At 43.0% G+C, this 15728-nt stretch overlaps 1 protein-coding gene and 1 long non-coding RNA gene across 4 annotated transcripts in view; one reads left to right on the top strand and one right to left on the bottom strand.

Annotated features, from left to right (window-relative positions):
- The window catches only part of LOC146797218 (uncharacterized), a 445928-nt gene that overhangs the window by 58522 nt on the left and 371678 nt on the right, over window positions 1–15728 (top strand). The window contains exon 2 of the mRNA XM_085624170.1: window positions 4196–4322. Within this exon, the coding sequence (XP_085480296.1) occupies window positions 4196–4322 (127 nt within the window). The remainder of the gene's footprint in view (window positions 1–4195; window positions 4323–15728) is intronic.
- Window positions 1–15728, bottom strand: part of LOC146797220 (uncharacterized) — a 167487-nt gene that overhangs the window by 120912 nt on the left and 30847 nt on the right. The window lies entirely within an intron of this gene.

Genomic DNA, 15728 nt, shown 5'->3' with positions numbered 1-15728 from the left:
AAACAAGTGCAAACATCTGGGCCCAAAACCAGATGGCGATCTATGCTTAGTGTGTGGATCTGCAGCTCTACATGCCAAGACCAGATGCATACTGGTAAGTAGCATTTTCCTTTCATCTTGCTGACAGCAAATTGTGTCCAGCTAATAAGCAAAAGTGTTCTGTGTGTGGTGTGATTGGACATTTTGCTAAAGTGTGCAAAAAATGCAAAAACAATAGGGTCAAGTGCGTGGTAGATGGCAATAATAGCGAGGGCGATTTTTGAGTGTCATGGCATTGAGGAAAACAATTTGTTTGTACTAAACATTAAGGAATCTTCACCAGTTATTTTGAATATCGATAATGTTTTGATTAAACCTGTTTGTGACATGACAATTGGAGATTCAAATGTATGCAGATTCTGGGTCTTCCTATCCCATTGTCAATGAGAATATATGGACATCCAAGTTTGTTGAGAGGCTGGGAGCCAACCTAGACATGCCAGGTATTCATCCAGAGGGGTATTTGGGTGAGAGAGTAGAAACAATTGGTTTCCGTACACTGCTTTTTAGATTCAAAACCCGTAACTGTGTTGCAAAACTGTATGTGTCTAAACAAGGACCTTCAGTCTTGGGTTGGTTCGAGCAACAGAAACTTGACATCATATTAAACCCTAATAGTCCAGATCCTGTTAAGGTGGTTGATGATTGCAATGGTTGTGGGGAGGAAATGTTAAAAAAAGTTCCCCGAGGTTTTTAGGGATGGTATTGGAGAACTAAACAATTTCAAACCAAAAATTATTTTAAAGGAAAAACTTTATAAATCAAGGAACCTTCCCATAGTGGTGAGAAATGAGGTGGAAAGAGAGCTTAAAAAATTATTAAAGGAAGACATTATTGAAAATATTGAATCTTCAGAGTGGGTGTCTCATTATGATCGCAAGGTGAACTAATGGCAATATTAGATTATGCATCGACTTGCGCCACCATGACAATAATATTGTTATTGATTAGTTTCCCCTACCACGTATTGCTGAAATGTTCGCTCGTATTACTGAAATGTTCGTTATGGTGGGCAAAGCCAAATTCTTTTCAGGCATTGATCTGTCGGCTGCCTACCACCAGATCGCACTGCATGACTGTTGCAAAAGTTATACTGCTTTCATCAAAACATTTGGCTGTTATCAATTTTAAGAGAATGCCATTTGGACTCGCTTCAGCGGCAGCTGTATTCCAGCGCATTATGCATGATCTGTTTGGGGATTGTAAGAATACTGTTTGTTTCCAGGATGATATCCTTATTTTTGGAAACAACAAAGCAGAGCATGATAACACCTTAGAGAAGTTGTTGAAAACGTTATGTGTCAAAGCATTAACAGTGAAACACTCAAAATGCAAGTTTGCTGTCTCTTCAGTTACATATTTAGGACATGTCTTATGTGAGGAAAGAATATAACCCAAACCTGATTTAGTTGAGGCCATTCGTTGAGCTCCTTCCCCAGTTTCTAAAGATGATGTGAGGTCATTTCTTTGTTTAACTGAGTTTTACTTTAAGTACATGCAGAATTTCTCATGCAGGACTTTCTATATTAGGCAATTCCTAAAAAACAAGAATACGTTTTTATTGGATGCTGAATGTGAAAAAGAGTTTCAGGATGTGAAAATAGCGATAGCTGCTTCATTGAGTGGATTTGACCCTCCGCTTACTTGTGTCGTCCCAGCGGATGCCAGTTCCAAGGGGTTGGGTGCCATACTAGCACAGAAAATTGAGAACGGCGGTGAGTCCATCATAGCGTATGCTTCCTGGACATTGTCTCCTACTGAGAAGTATTCTACCATTGAGAGGGAGACTTTGGCTTACGTTTGGGCATTAGAGCACTTCAGTCCTTTCATATGGGGTAAACAGTGTGACATCAGGAGTGATCATAAGCCTTTAGTACCTTTACTTACTACAGAAGGAATGATTAAAGCTCCTGCGAGGATTGCTAGAATATCTGTGAGGCTACAAGACTTTATAAATAAAGTAGTGTGTGTACCAGGAAGGGACAAGATTATGGCTGATTTTTTTTTGATTTTTTTTTTATCCGGATTGCCTATACCTATAATAGGGAATATTCGGGATGAGTGGGATGATTTTCACATTGCTCTAGTTCACGATGAAGGCGCTTTGCCTATTAAAAAGAAGTTTGGAACGAAGAATATTTGAAAGATGACATTTTGCAGGTGTTTTGGAAATAAGGAATGAATTGTCACAGGTCAATGGTACTATTTGGAGAGGTGATGGAGAGATCCCTCCTGTAGGGCTTAGGTGTACCATAGTGAGGAATGGCCATGAGGGGCACAGTGGCATTGTTAAAACCAAACAGTCGGTGAAGAAGGAAGAGCATTCCATTCCTAATAACCCATGGGAAACCATTGTGATGGATATTATGGGGCCAGTTGGTCCCAAGTGTAAATATATTGATGTATTCTCAAAATGCAGGTCATAAAATTTGTGGAGAGCGTACACACAGATATGGTGCTATCCTTCCTGGATTAATTTTTCACCGAAGAGGGTTTGCCTATGCGCATCATCACTGATAATGGAGTGCAATTTTTGTCAAATAAGGCGAAGAATTCTTTGCAGAGAATAGGGATTACACATTGCACAACTTCTTTGTACAATCCAAGTGGAAATGGTATTATTGAAAGGTTCAATAGGGTGCTCAAAGGCGCTATACAAATTGCAGGTGTGGAAAGTGATAAGTGGAAAACACAAGTGTTGAAGGCTGTGTGGAAGTATAGGATTACTACTAATGACATGACGGACTGTTCTCCATTTGAGATTATGAAAGGCCGACTATCTAGGACCAAAAGAAATTCCTCATGGTTAGTAGAGTCCGCAGAAAAATCTATAAATATGAATAAGATAAAAGAGAGAATAAAGAGAACTCATATAATCAACAAGTGTAGATTTGACCTGAAGAAAGGGTCAAGAAGAGATCCTGTAGTTCGCTGCCATCACAGGGGTGGTGGCCTGCTTGGTTCAGCTGACCACATGCCATGCTTTAAAATAAGCAATCTTTTTTTTTTTTCTTTTTCTAAACAGAACCCGTTTTCCTTAAAGGAAAATGAAATGCATTTAAAAAGAAAAAAATGAAACCTGTAACTTTCATTTTTTTAAGAGCAGGCAGTAGTCCTTTGTAAGGAATCCCTTAGGGACCCATTCAGATTTGTGAATGGGTTAACACCAACTTTGAGTTGGCAGTGAAGTGCAAATGCCTTGAGGCTGCATTTCAGTCTCAAAACATCTGTTAACACCAATTGAATCAGTCTTTGGAAGGGATGCCCCTTCCAAATACCGATTCACAAACCCAAACTACAAGTTGGTAATGGGATACCAAACGGCAGTTTGGGTTTTGTACATTTGATGCCTTTTTGTTTTCGCAAACTGCCTGATTCTGTGAATCGGACTGTTTGGGACCTCAAGAAGGCTTCCTACAACTAGCCCTATATTCACCAAGTCATGAAATCTAGACGGTTCTTAAGTGTAATTGTCATATTCTGAGACGTGCCCCACATCGTGTTCATTGGTTCGCCTGGAAGTGGACATTCGTTTCAAGTGAGTGAAGGTGATATGTGAATTAGTTAGCCCTAGTTTCCTCCCAAAAATGAGGGAAGCTGCTCAAATCTGACTCCAATATATCCTAATCGGTTTCAATAAACGTCAGTAATATTTGTATGTTTGCGGTTGAAAAATGTTGTGATCCCTGAAGCGAGGGGACTTCTAGTCAGAAAGAAACAACGCACAATACGTAATGATTCAACTGAAAATCCAGTGCCCCTTATGAAAATCTCAGATCACTGAAAGTACAACTTTCCTTAAGTGTCTATCCTCTTAAGTGTTCAGTGGAACATTGATTATTAACAGCTCGGAATAGGTTTGCGATGCAGTTACCCAGTCCATACCGCACGACTGGATTCCGAAACTTTCAGACTGGGTAATGACCTCACATCACACGTTGATCCTGATGGGTGAGCTTCATTCATGCACTTATGATTCCAGATTTTCGTTGCCATGATGTTATTACTTGATGGCAGAAGAATACGTAGCAAATTACCATGCAGGATCAAATTAACAGTTTAGGGAACATGCCTTTTCTTAACTTCATATTAGCCTATGTGGCACCAACTGTATGTATTACACCATTTTCTTTATGTTGAATATTTTCTCTGGCAGGCGCCAGCTGCCTTCCACGATGCATCTGCCTGTTTCTCTGAAGAGGAGTGGAAGCTTCTGCAGGATTGGCAGAAGGAACTCTACAGGAACGTGATGAAGGAAATTCACCAGGCCCTGATCTCACTTGGTAAGGTTACTTACTCCCTTGACTTATGTCTCAGGTTTTAAACTCCCTGAGGGTGGGTGTTTAGACTGCTGTTTCAGGAGACCAGGCAGTGCTTTTGATCTTCTGCTGTTGCAGTGCCCTGAGATGAGCCAGTGCGTACATTCACCAAGAGCACCTTCCAGCAAGCGTCCTCTCTGTGTTAAAACCAGATTGTTGTGGTATAGAAATAGTTTTTATCTTACAAATTCACTCTCCAAGCAATATTAAGATTTTTTTCAGTCAGTAAAAGAAATGTTTATTTAGACCAGTGTTACTCGAAGCACGGCCTGGGGCTAGTATGCGCTTCCCCCTGACCACTACATGCGGCCCCCAGGGCAACAGCAGCACTGGGCTGCTGTATACCCACATCAGCACTAACATTAAAAAAAAGTTAAATAAGCAGCAAGCATTTATTTAAAGGTTAATTGCAGTTAAAGAAAAGAAGTAACTAGGGTGTACTGCACCCCTCAACTTTAGGAACACTTAAGTTTTAAAGACAGCAAACTTGTAAAAACATCATTAGTCTCTTCAGAATTCAAAAAGTGTATTTCATTCACCTGCAGAACCATTTTAACTTAGTAAATCAGATTATAGCAGTGCATTCAGAAGTACTTTTATCAAGTGATAGTTTCCAAACATGAACTTAGAAACTTTCATGCTCCCTCCCCCTCCCCTAACCGTGACACAGTGCCATTAGTGATTACATCCAAGCACAGGAGAAGGTTTTGTACAGCATGCATCTTGAGGTCATATTTTTTTAGATCCTCTTATATGAAAAATGAAATGAAACCGTTGCCCAGGATCACACAATTTGTTCAAGTGGGGATTCATCCTAGGTTTTCTGGTTCCACGTTGTGCAGTTCAGCTCAGCTACTAGATGTACATGCTTCACTTTCCCTAGACTCACTTTATGCCCCCCAATCACCCCAATACAAACCTGCTGGCATCAGTACAGCCCTCTGTCACACCAAAGACCAAACTTTTTGCCCCCCGGGAAAATGTTTGCAAGTACCCATGATTTAGACCTTAGGTCCTTAACCACATATCATATATAAATCACTCACCTTTTTATACGTACATTCACTTAAGTGATCTACATAAAATTATGAAATAAACAATCCATTAAATAAAATCATATAAAAGCCAAGGTATCTTTAAAATACACCCCTTATTTGTGTCGTAATCATTACCATGATATAGAAATAATACCTGTCATTTTAAAGTGCCTAAAAATCCCTGATCTATATACACATAAAAACTTTTTGGACTTAAGCCTTCCAATAGCACATGCTATATCCAAGAAACGCATTCTGATTAAAAGTTCCACAGCTTGTACACTGTTTTTAATACCATATTAAAAAAAATTGTGCGTAAAAAAATATTTTCCGTTCAGTCAGAACCTTTACACAGTCCAATAATATGTGCAAAATGTCGCTTTTAGTGCCTATATCACATGTGCATTCCCCCCAGAATCAATCCTGGCCACTCTTGTCTTATCATTGGTATAGCAGGGGTAAATTCCGACCCTTAACCTTAACGATTCACTTCTAAGCCAACAGTTGGGTAATACATCCATATACGGGAATTATTGTTCTTTTTGCCATGAGTTAAACATGAAATAAACTGGGTTTTTTTTCCCCATGAGATACTGTTGATTGTAGTCTCGGGACAGTTCCTTGCCTAATTCCCTAAGCTCACTCCTGGCATTCTCCATTTGTAAATTCTGCAGGCACAACTTGACTCCCATATCCCTACAGGTTTTTTCTAAAAACATTCTGCCCCCCTTTGCCCACTTCAATTCTCTTTGCTGTTTTTCATTTTTACACCATTGGGATGCGCTTTGCCCCTCCCCAGTGCTCATGCGCTGCCAGAATCTTATTACTGCCATACTGGCCATTATGTTCCGTGATACCATATCAGTCTCCATTATTTTGGCGTGGATCATAGAAGACCTGGGTCCCACCCAGTTTTACTACTTCTAAATACAGACATTTATTCAGCACATAACTGGGTAAAAGGTCAGTGCTAGAACCGTTATGCAAAGCAAGATAGGACAAATGTAGGTGGAAGGTAGTTTTGCTACTTAGGCCAAGGTTGGGGTACATAACAAGAGTCTTTGTCATCCCCAGATGAAATTTAAGTAATGTCTAGAGATCAGTAAGTAAGATAATGTAAAGTCTGTTTGTCTTTGGGCCAGTGCTGAATAGCCAGGTCATCCTCGGTGCGCACCACATCCAGGAATGCCTAAATAGTATCCACCATGGTGAAGACATGCACGGCCTCGCATCTTTTCATCTTCAACCTTGCTGGGTGCCACAAGGAGGCCTCGCGGTGGAGTGCCAAAACCGACTTCATAATCTGCTGTAGGGTTTTTTGTCCACTTGGGTTAGTTAGATTATGGTTCAGAAGCAGAGGACATTTACTCTGCTTAGTGAACACATTCAACGCTTGCTTGCAGTTTTCAACATTGCCTTCTTCTTGCTGGAGTCTCCCAGATTTCTGTTACAGTTCCTTTCAGCTCTATTTGGTTTCGAACTCCGGGTCGGCAGCCAGTAGACTATATGTAATTGAACCCGAACAGGAGGATGAGGTGTTAGAATGTCCAAGCCAAGGAATTATATTTTCCACAAACGGAGGGAAGGATCCCTCTTTCAATTCTGGCACCTGTGGTATTCTCGTTCTCTCTGGTTTCTTTAACATTCATTGTGCTATTATTCTGGATGTGCTGTTATTGGCTATCTTCATGGCCTGTTTTAGAATGCTTAGTGTTTAGGATTAAACTAAGTGCCACTTGGTTCCGTCTCCTGGGCCTTTTAGCAGCAGCTCTGCTATTGTATTTATAATTTCAATAAAACTCATTTGGATCAACTCTACAAGCTTCTGATTTGAATGAGGAACGGCTTTTATATAGCGCACTGCTATTCGTAGGGTGTCCTGGTGCTTGATATGAAACAATAGGCGGAAGAGTGGATGGACGGTCGAGTGCAGAACATTCTGTTAAACTTTGAATAAATAGGTCCGCAGGGAGTTTTCAAAAGATGCTTTGTCTGTGATGAATCTCAGGTGGACCAGCATCTGGTTCCACAATTTTGCAGCCATGACCATGAAGGAGGAGCCCCCTCTGCGTCTTTTTCTAAAAAGGGGGAATGATACCAAGTGAGCATTGCTAGAGCGCAACGTCCTTTCAGGACAGTACTAGCTAATCCTATCCTTCAAATAACTGGGTCTGGTATTGTGAAGGGCTTGATAAGTCATTGTAAGTGCTTTGAACATGACACGCTTACGGACCAGGAACCATTGGAGTGTCTCACGACAAAAAGAAACGGGAAAATGTTTGGGTAGCTTATAGAGGGGACGGACTGCCATGTCCTGTCGACTTTGAAGTAGATAGTCCGGGATTCCCAGATACAGAGCATTGACCTAGTCCAACCATGACAGGATCAGGGCCTTGGCCACTGTAACGTGTGCTTCATGTGGAAGGAAGTTCAGACTTTTCCTGAGCATTCTTAAGATCCAGATGCAGACCTTTACTACTGCTGCAGTTTGGGCTTTGAAAGAAAGTGGGGTGTCAAGCACAATGCCCATATTTAATGCCAGCTCCATTGGGGGAGGCGGAGGAGTGTTGCAGCTGGGCCAGGCTTATGCTCACCCTGGAAGGAGCTCCGACCCAACCAGCAGATCTCAGTTTTGTTAGGGTTGCATTGCAGCTGGTTCTTCCGGAGCCAGCACAGTAGCACCTGCATGCAGAGTGGAAACGTTTGTTTGAACATGACTGAATCGCCTTCGTATGTGAGCAATAACAACGATATTACACTGATATGAACTCGAAGCCGAAGCACTCGACCAGGAATGCTACAGGGGGTCATATAAACATTAAAAAGAGTGGAGCTCAGGGAAGAATTCTAAGCCTACCCCCCCCCCCCCCCCCCCCCCCCAATTTCAAAGGTTTTACTCTGGAGAAGGGCTTCATCCAAACAATCTGCTCTCTTTTTTCCACAAAGGCGCTCACCCAGCTCAGGACTGATCCAGTCACCCCCACTGACTTCAAGCAGTATAGCAGGATATTGTGATCTTCTGTGTCAAACGCTACTTACAGGTCTAATAGCATCAAGGCGACATTGAGTCCTGAATCCAGACCCACTTTGATGGATTCAAAGATTTCCAGTAGTGCTGTCTCAGTGCTATGTTGTGCCCGGAACCCAGATTGGGATATCTTCAAGACACTCCACAGCACCCCTATTATCCACAAGTTAGTAGACCTCACTCCACCCTCTAAAACTACCACCGGAGGCTCCTCCGGGATGCTCCTTTGAAATTGCAAAACTCCCAGTATGGACCCGCCTCCGCTTACAGGTCGGGCAGTGTGGCCTCCAAGCTACCTCCTGAGGTTGATGTCTTGCATGGCAGATACGGTTGCTGTGTGGCACCTGTCCATAACTATGTATGTAACTTTTTTTTCTTAATGTTTTCCTTGTCTGTTGAGACTGATGAAGGGCTTCTACGATCTGTACCCATCTCCACTAGTTTAGTCTGTCCCAGTGGATGTGAGGCCTCTGCACCTTTCATGTCCTCCATGGCTCCAGTTTTCAAGGTAACACCGTTGCTGGTCTCCTCCTTGTTCTTGCTTTTTTCCTCATTCTTACTAAGCTTGACCCGCAGGATTCTGCTTCCAATATCTGCTGCTTCCGCCAGTTTTGCTTTGATATGCCATATCCCTCATTAATAATACTTCTCACACCTTTACTGGTTTTACTTTTGTTATTTTCACCAATTCATTCATTTCAACTTCTTACGTTTTAATATCTTTAGAATTCTACAATTAATTTTGATGCTTTACTTGATGTTACTTCAGACACAATCTATTAACCATCCGTTATTCTTTGCATGTATTTTATTTTAAAATGTGACAATAACATTTTAACAGTTGTTTGCCAAAGGAGAAACGAGGCGGAAGAACATGTTGTTTGGACAAAAAAACAGTCACTGTTATAAAGTCTTTAAGGGCGGCGGTGAGGGCAATTGGAAGATAATCCTTTCATTGTAACTCTAAGGAAGTGTCTGCGGATTGACTGCACAGGGCATTGTGGGAGTTGTCCATGTGCCTGACCTCAACATGACTGACTGGCATAGTGAATAGGCACTATGCTGTTTGTGCACAGTTGATACAAGTAGTACCTGTCCGCTCATATTGGTAGCAAAGGGTGCAGAAAACATGGGAAAATTGATTGTCGTTTGCAAAGTGTGCAGTTTTCAGGACAATGATTGTTGCAGGAATGTAACCTTGGGCACGCCATAAACCTAGATATGCCAACCTTTTCCAATGTGAATGTTTGCCCACTGTGAGGACAGTGGCCTTATTACAGAGGAGAACACAGATGGATAGTCATGGCCTGGTAAATGTAAGACACTTTACTGTAGAGATGTTAAGACCTGGTGCAATGCAGAAACTTTCAGTCTTTCTGTATTCTTTAATTGGGTTCCAGACGTTATGCTTTTATGCTGTGAATAGTAAAAGCAAAGTATCATAATTCATAGGAAACAACAGCCCTAGAGAAGCCATCCTCTCTTAACATGGGATAACCTGAGATCTCCAAAGTTTTCACATGTCTGGTTCCAGCCTGCTTTCTCCTTATTGGTCCCACGTTTCAGACATTCTTAGTCGTGTATGATAACGTGCATAATCGGTGACATCACAGAAATTGACTCTGAACAACCTTCAGCTCCAATGACTTGGAAGTTTGGTTAGTGAAAGTTGTAAAAACTGACAAAATAAATTGCTAATATTGCTCTATGACAAACCTTTTGACAAATTAAATTGAGTGTTTAATACTTGCTTGACTGTCGCCACATGAAAAATACACAGTATGCAAATAGCACATCTGAGGCAGTATGAATAGATATAATCTCCGATAATATATGCATCAGTAGCCTTTAGCAGTATTTAGATTAATGGTATAACAGTGTAGCAATTGCCTCATGCAACACATGGATCAGTGACTCCAAAGATTATAGGCATTCAGGGGCAAAGACAGTATGAACTTCAGTGTTTCTGTGACCAAGACAGTATATGCAGCCGTTGGCCCCAGGCTTGGGACAGAAGTGCTCAATTGGCCTCAGGTACCACATCTGTCTATGACCCCAGACAGTAAGGCGCATCAGTCCCCCAAAACAGTAATACACTTCATTTGCCACAGACAATAACATGTATCTGTAACACTAGCCTGTTTTATTTATCTCTGCACCTTATTAGCTGTGTACAGGCTGTGATATTAATCAATACGCCAAGTTGTAGAGTGCATCTTTGGCACCAAATAGTCAATACATCACTGGCCAGAGATAATGATAAATGTCATTGCCCCGGGCCATTAATGGATAAATGGAATAAGATAGCACATGGCACCAATGGTCCCAGAAAGTTACGAACATCAGTGACCTCGGAAGGTATGAGCACCAGTAATCCCCAATTAGTAATTAGAAGCAATGGCCTCGGGCAGTAACGCACAGCAGAGGCGCAACAGAAAGTACATGCACCAATGGCCCCAAATAGTCCTGAATACCAGTAGCCACAGACAGTGTGAGCTTCAGTAGTTTCAAGCAGCTGGCATCAGTAACCCCAAGGCAGGGCATACACCAGCGTGCTGGAAGGTTAGCGCTGTTGGCTAAACTGATTTTATGTATTCCTCCTGATTATATTTTGTTGCTATTTTGCTGCTATTTTGTTTTTAGGTATTTTATGTCCTTAAGGGTCTTGACTTGACTTCGTGATTTTATTTTGATTTGAAATATTGTGCTGCCATCCGTTGCTTCAATTATTGTCCCTTAACTTGCACTTTGCGCTTCTCTCCCCGGTCCACCACAGCTCTAAGGGGCTGATTGAGTAGAGGGAGGGAAGGCGGATATAATATTTCTACCGCGCTCTTCACTTCCTGAACCTAGGGAGGTTGGCGCTCTAGTTGTGGGGCTCTGTCGGGACCGGTCGGGCTCTTCCGCCTCCTCCATGACAAAAGACACAGCATGGCGCCGTCGCACAGTGGACGCGTGCAGCAGGCGGGCCCCCGTCTGCGTCTGGACTGCGCCTAGTGCCATGACCCCTGGTCGGTTAGGAGTACAGAGAGGTGTACTATCTTACACCAGTAAGCAAATATGGGCTATCAATAATGGTGGGAATCAGTGCAAACAGGTTTGTGCCCAAGTAGATCCAACAAACCTCTCTAAAGGGTCACAGTTCTGTGTCCTACCTGTGGGTTTAGACTGGAGGTCCATGACAGGGTACAGACCAACCAAGCGGAAACTGTACTTAGTTACACACAACCAATAAAGTGTAAGAAAAAAGACAAGGTTTATTCTGCCCTGATTAATGCACTCTCCCTCCCAAATCACAAATACAAGGTAGCTGAATTCTTAGATAATCATCACCTTGATCTCTTATTTATCACAGAAACTTGGCTGACCCTTCTGCAGGCCCAGATTTCTGCAGCCCTACCCCTGACGGTTTTTCGGCATATAGATGCGATAGAGTAAAGAAGAGAGGGGGAGGTCAAGCTCTCATTTACCGAGATGACTTTTCAGGCAAGATAGAGACGATTCCCTCCATGGTATGTGAGGCATTTAAATATAATATAATGCTTACCAATCATCAGTCATTTAAGGGGACTCTCTTACACCTTCCAACGGGCCCTAGGGGAGATTTTCTATCAGCAATAGGAAACCTACTGGAACCCGTGGCTGGTGAATTTAATTTCACCATTCTTGGGGACTTTAATTTTCATCTGGAAGCCCACAAAGATGAGGATTCTTTAGTCCTTAACTCGGAGCTAGAGATGTTAGGACTCTCAAAAAGAGTCCTACTCATTCTGCTGGGCACATACTGGATGGTCTGTTCACGAATAATGAGCAGATCTTAATAAATGAGATCCTCCCTTTGACATGGTCTGATCACTTTGCAGTACTGTTTGATATTATGATACTGCACCCCACCTCCGTACACCCCAGCTCAATTCCTTCTAAACAGTTTAAGGCCTGGAGTGGCATAGATCAGGCCCGTCTTTCACAGCATCTAATTGACACCCAACCTGTAGATGTTCCGGACCCTGAAATGGCCTCCACAAATTACACGGAATTGCTCCAAAATCCTTTTAGTAGACTAGTACCGTATAAAATGGTCTCCAAAAACTGGCAGGTTCCCTCTGCCCCTTGGTTCTCTGAGGCACTGAGATCGGAGAAACAACGCTGTAGGAAACAAGAAAGGCGCTGGCGCCAAGAATATGACAACGAGGAGAAATCTCGATACAAGATGACACTGACAAATTATAAACGTCTTGTATTACAGAAAAAAGTAATTACTATACCAGGAAAATAGAAACCGCACAAGACTGCTCTAAGCAGTTGTTTCAGGTAGTGTCTCAGCTGGCAGGGCCAGCGGATAACTCCATTAAGTTGGCATCCCAATCACTCTGCGATTCATTAGCTAGCTATTTTCAACACAAGGTGGGGCAAATTTACTCTAACTTCACCGCCCCCGCGGTGGGCTGGAATCAGCTTGTCGGAAATAGCAAGAGTAGAGACAGCCCCAACTTCATGGAATTTAGGCCAGTTTTAGTGGAATAGATCTCTGATCTGGCTAACGCGATCAAATCTGGTTCTCAGCCTGATCCATGCCCCCTTCAGGCCTGAAACTGATCCCAGACCTAATAGGTACCAACCTGGCGAGCATCTGTAACTCTATGTTCTGTTCAGGCACCTATCCTACCCTATAGAAAAAGAGCATCATTCTGCCGTTGCTAAAAAAAACAATCGGCCAATTGCGCGTCTCCCTTTTCCATCTAAACTCGTTGAAAAAATTATGAATACTCAGCTGGCTCAATTTATTGAGAAGAATAAGCTGTTCGATGACACACAGTTTGACTTCAGGAAAGGCTATCGCTCCCAAACTGCACTCATTAAAGCGTCTGGTGATATTAGGTTTGTGCTTGATAAAGGCGGTGCTGCAGTGCTGGTGCTACTGGATCTATTGGCAGCATTTGACACGGTTGATCATGCTAGGCTGATCAATCGTGTCTCAGCCTTAGGTATCGGGCACAAGGCCAAAGCCCTGTTGTCCTCTTTATTTATCCAATCGCATCCAATCAGTTAGTCTGGGTGACTTCAACTCACCAGTTTTCTCACTCCCTTGTGGAGTTCCGCATGGATCTTCACTAAGTCCGACCTTGTTCAACATTTACGTGACTGACTTAGCATGAGTAATCAAATCATTCGGGATGGGTCTCATGTCATATGCGGATGACACGCAACTGGTCCTTGCCGTGCATGAAGATGGAGACGCTGTCTCGGCAAGCTCTCATGATGGCATGTTGGCCATTAGCTCCTGGATGTCAAATCACTGTCTTAAATTAAACTCAGCCAAGACGGAAGTAATGGTCTTTGGTAATCTTGTCCCAGGATGGTCTCCGACCTCGTGGCCAGGTAATTTGGGATTACCCCCTATCCCTGTGAAGAAGGCCAGAAACTTGGGCGTCATTTTTGCTGATAGATTATCCTTCAGACATCATGCTTGCGCAGTGGTCTCCTCATCCTTTTATGTTTTTGTTTTTTTTATTAACAATTTTCATTGAATTACAATAGTGCAGAGTCATCAATACAATATCACAATGACATTCAAGGATCACTTAATACATACAGTTGTTACTAGTATATAATAGGCGTCAACCAACCAGGGGATCCACGAGCCGGGCTCTTTCCATTGCCATATCTTCTGTCGGAGAACTACAGATTTTACCTCCAAAGGTGTTCCACCCTCCCCACTTCTTGGCCCATTTCTTAGGGCAGCCTTTTAGCTTATAGACCTCTTTCTCCGCAATCATGCATCTGTCCATTTCTGCCAACCACCCAACTGTTAATGTCCTTATGCTGTATCCCCAATGCATCACAATTGCCCGTTTCATCAGCAGGTATCCCAATGCTACCCATTGCTGCTCTATGTCTGTTTAGTATGTGGCCTCCCAAATGTTCAAGAGCCCCAACCAAGGTGATATTGAAATATGTTTACCCGGTGTATCAGTCATTTTTTTGGTTGTCCTATCCCACAGGGGCCGTATATGTGGACAGTCCCACAGGATGTGTTAAAAGGTACCTGTCTGGCCCCATCCCCTCAGGCACAGTTCATCGGGACGTCTACCGATCTTGGCCAGGAGGACTCCGGACATGTAGGATCTATGTCATATTTTTAACTGTATCAGGCGAAAGCGGTGATTTATCGCCGTCTCCCTGGGGGACATCAGCGCTGTCTGCCAGTCCTCATCGTCCAGCTGTCTTACGTCGGATTGCCAATTTTCTTGTAGGGCCTGAAAAGAGTCGGGCAGATTGTTGCATTATTTACGATATGTGCAGGATATGGCTTTCGTCAGGAGTGGCTCAGAAAGCAATCTGTCCTCCAGGGGAGACGAGTCTGGGAGAGAAGGAAAGTCTGGAACTTGTGTGAGAATAGCATATCTGATCTGTAGATAGCAGAAGATCTCATCCTGTGCGAGAGCATATTTCTGTTGTATGTCTAAAAAGGTGAGCAGTTTCCCTTTGCTGACTAAATCCCCAAAAGTAGTGATGCCAATGATGTCCCACTTGTCAAATCCCGCGTGGAAGCAAAGAGAGCCCAACCTCTGTAAGGGCCACAGCGGTGTAGCTTTTGTGAATTTGTCGACCCACCCCAAACGTTTATTAGCTCTGTGCCATATGGCTACCGTCTGTGCCATCGGTCCTAGATAACCCTTTTTCTGGGTCTTACTGTTCAGTGCGCCCAAATACCCCTCACGGCTTGTCTGATAGTGCTCAAGGTGGAAGGCCGGGTTGGTAGGGGATCCATAGAGCCATTGGTTTATGGCCACCAGCTGTGAGGCCCAGTAATAGAGACGTAAATCGGGAAGGGCAATTCCCCCGTCATACCACCGCTTTGTGAGCTTTTGGAGAGCAATACGAGGCGCCTTCCCATCCCAGAGCAAGAAATGGAGTTTCCCTTCTAGGGTGTTAAAATAGGAGTCTGCAATTGGGAAGGGGCAATTTTGGAGTACATATAAGAATCTAGGAAGCGCTAGCATTTTAAATAAGGCCGCTCTGCCGAGGAGGGACAGGGGCAATGACCTCCAGTGCGTAACATCTTCTGGTAGTCTTTTAAGAGGGCCCAAAAGATTGTGTTCATAGAACAATTTAGGATCTGGTGTGATATTAATGCCGAGGTATTTAAAGCCCTCCGAGGCCAGTTTGATGGTGTAACCACGGGGCAGGCGGGGTGGGGGGCTATGTAATGCATATATGACCGACTTGGGCCAGTTCATGGAGTAGCCAGCATATTTACCTAAATTAGTAATGACGTTGAACAAGCTATTTATGGAGGCTCGA

Source organism: Triturus cristatus, chromosome 9 (genome assembly GCF_964204655.1).
Source record: "Triturus cristatus chromosome 9, aTriCri1.1, whole genome shotgun sequence".
Taxonomy (NCBI): Eukaryota; Metazoa; Chordata; class Amphibia; order Caudata; family Salamandridae; genus Triturus; species Triturus cristatus.
The sequence above is the reverse complement of the archived record's forward strand: the minus strand, read 5'-3'. Positions and strand labels throughout refer to the sequence as shown.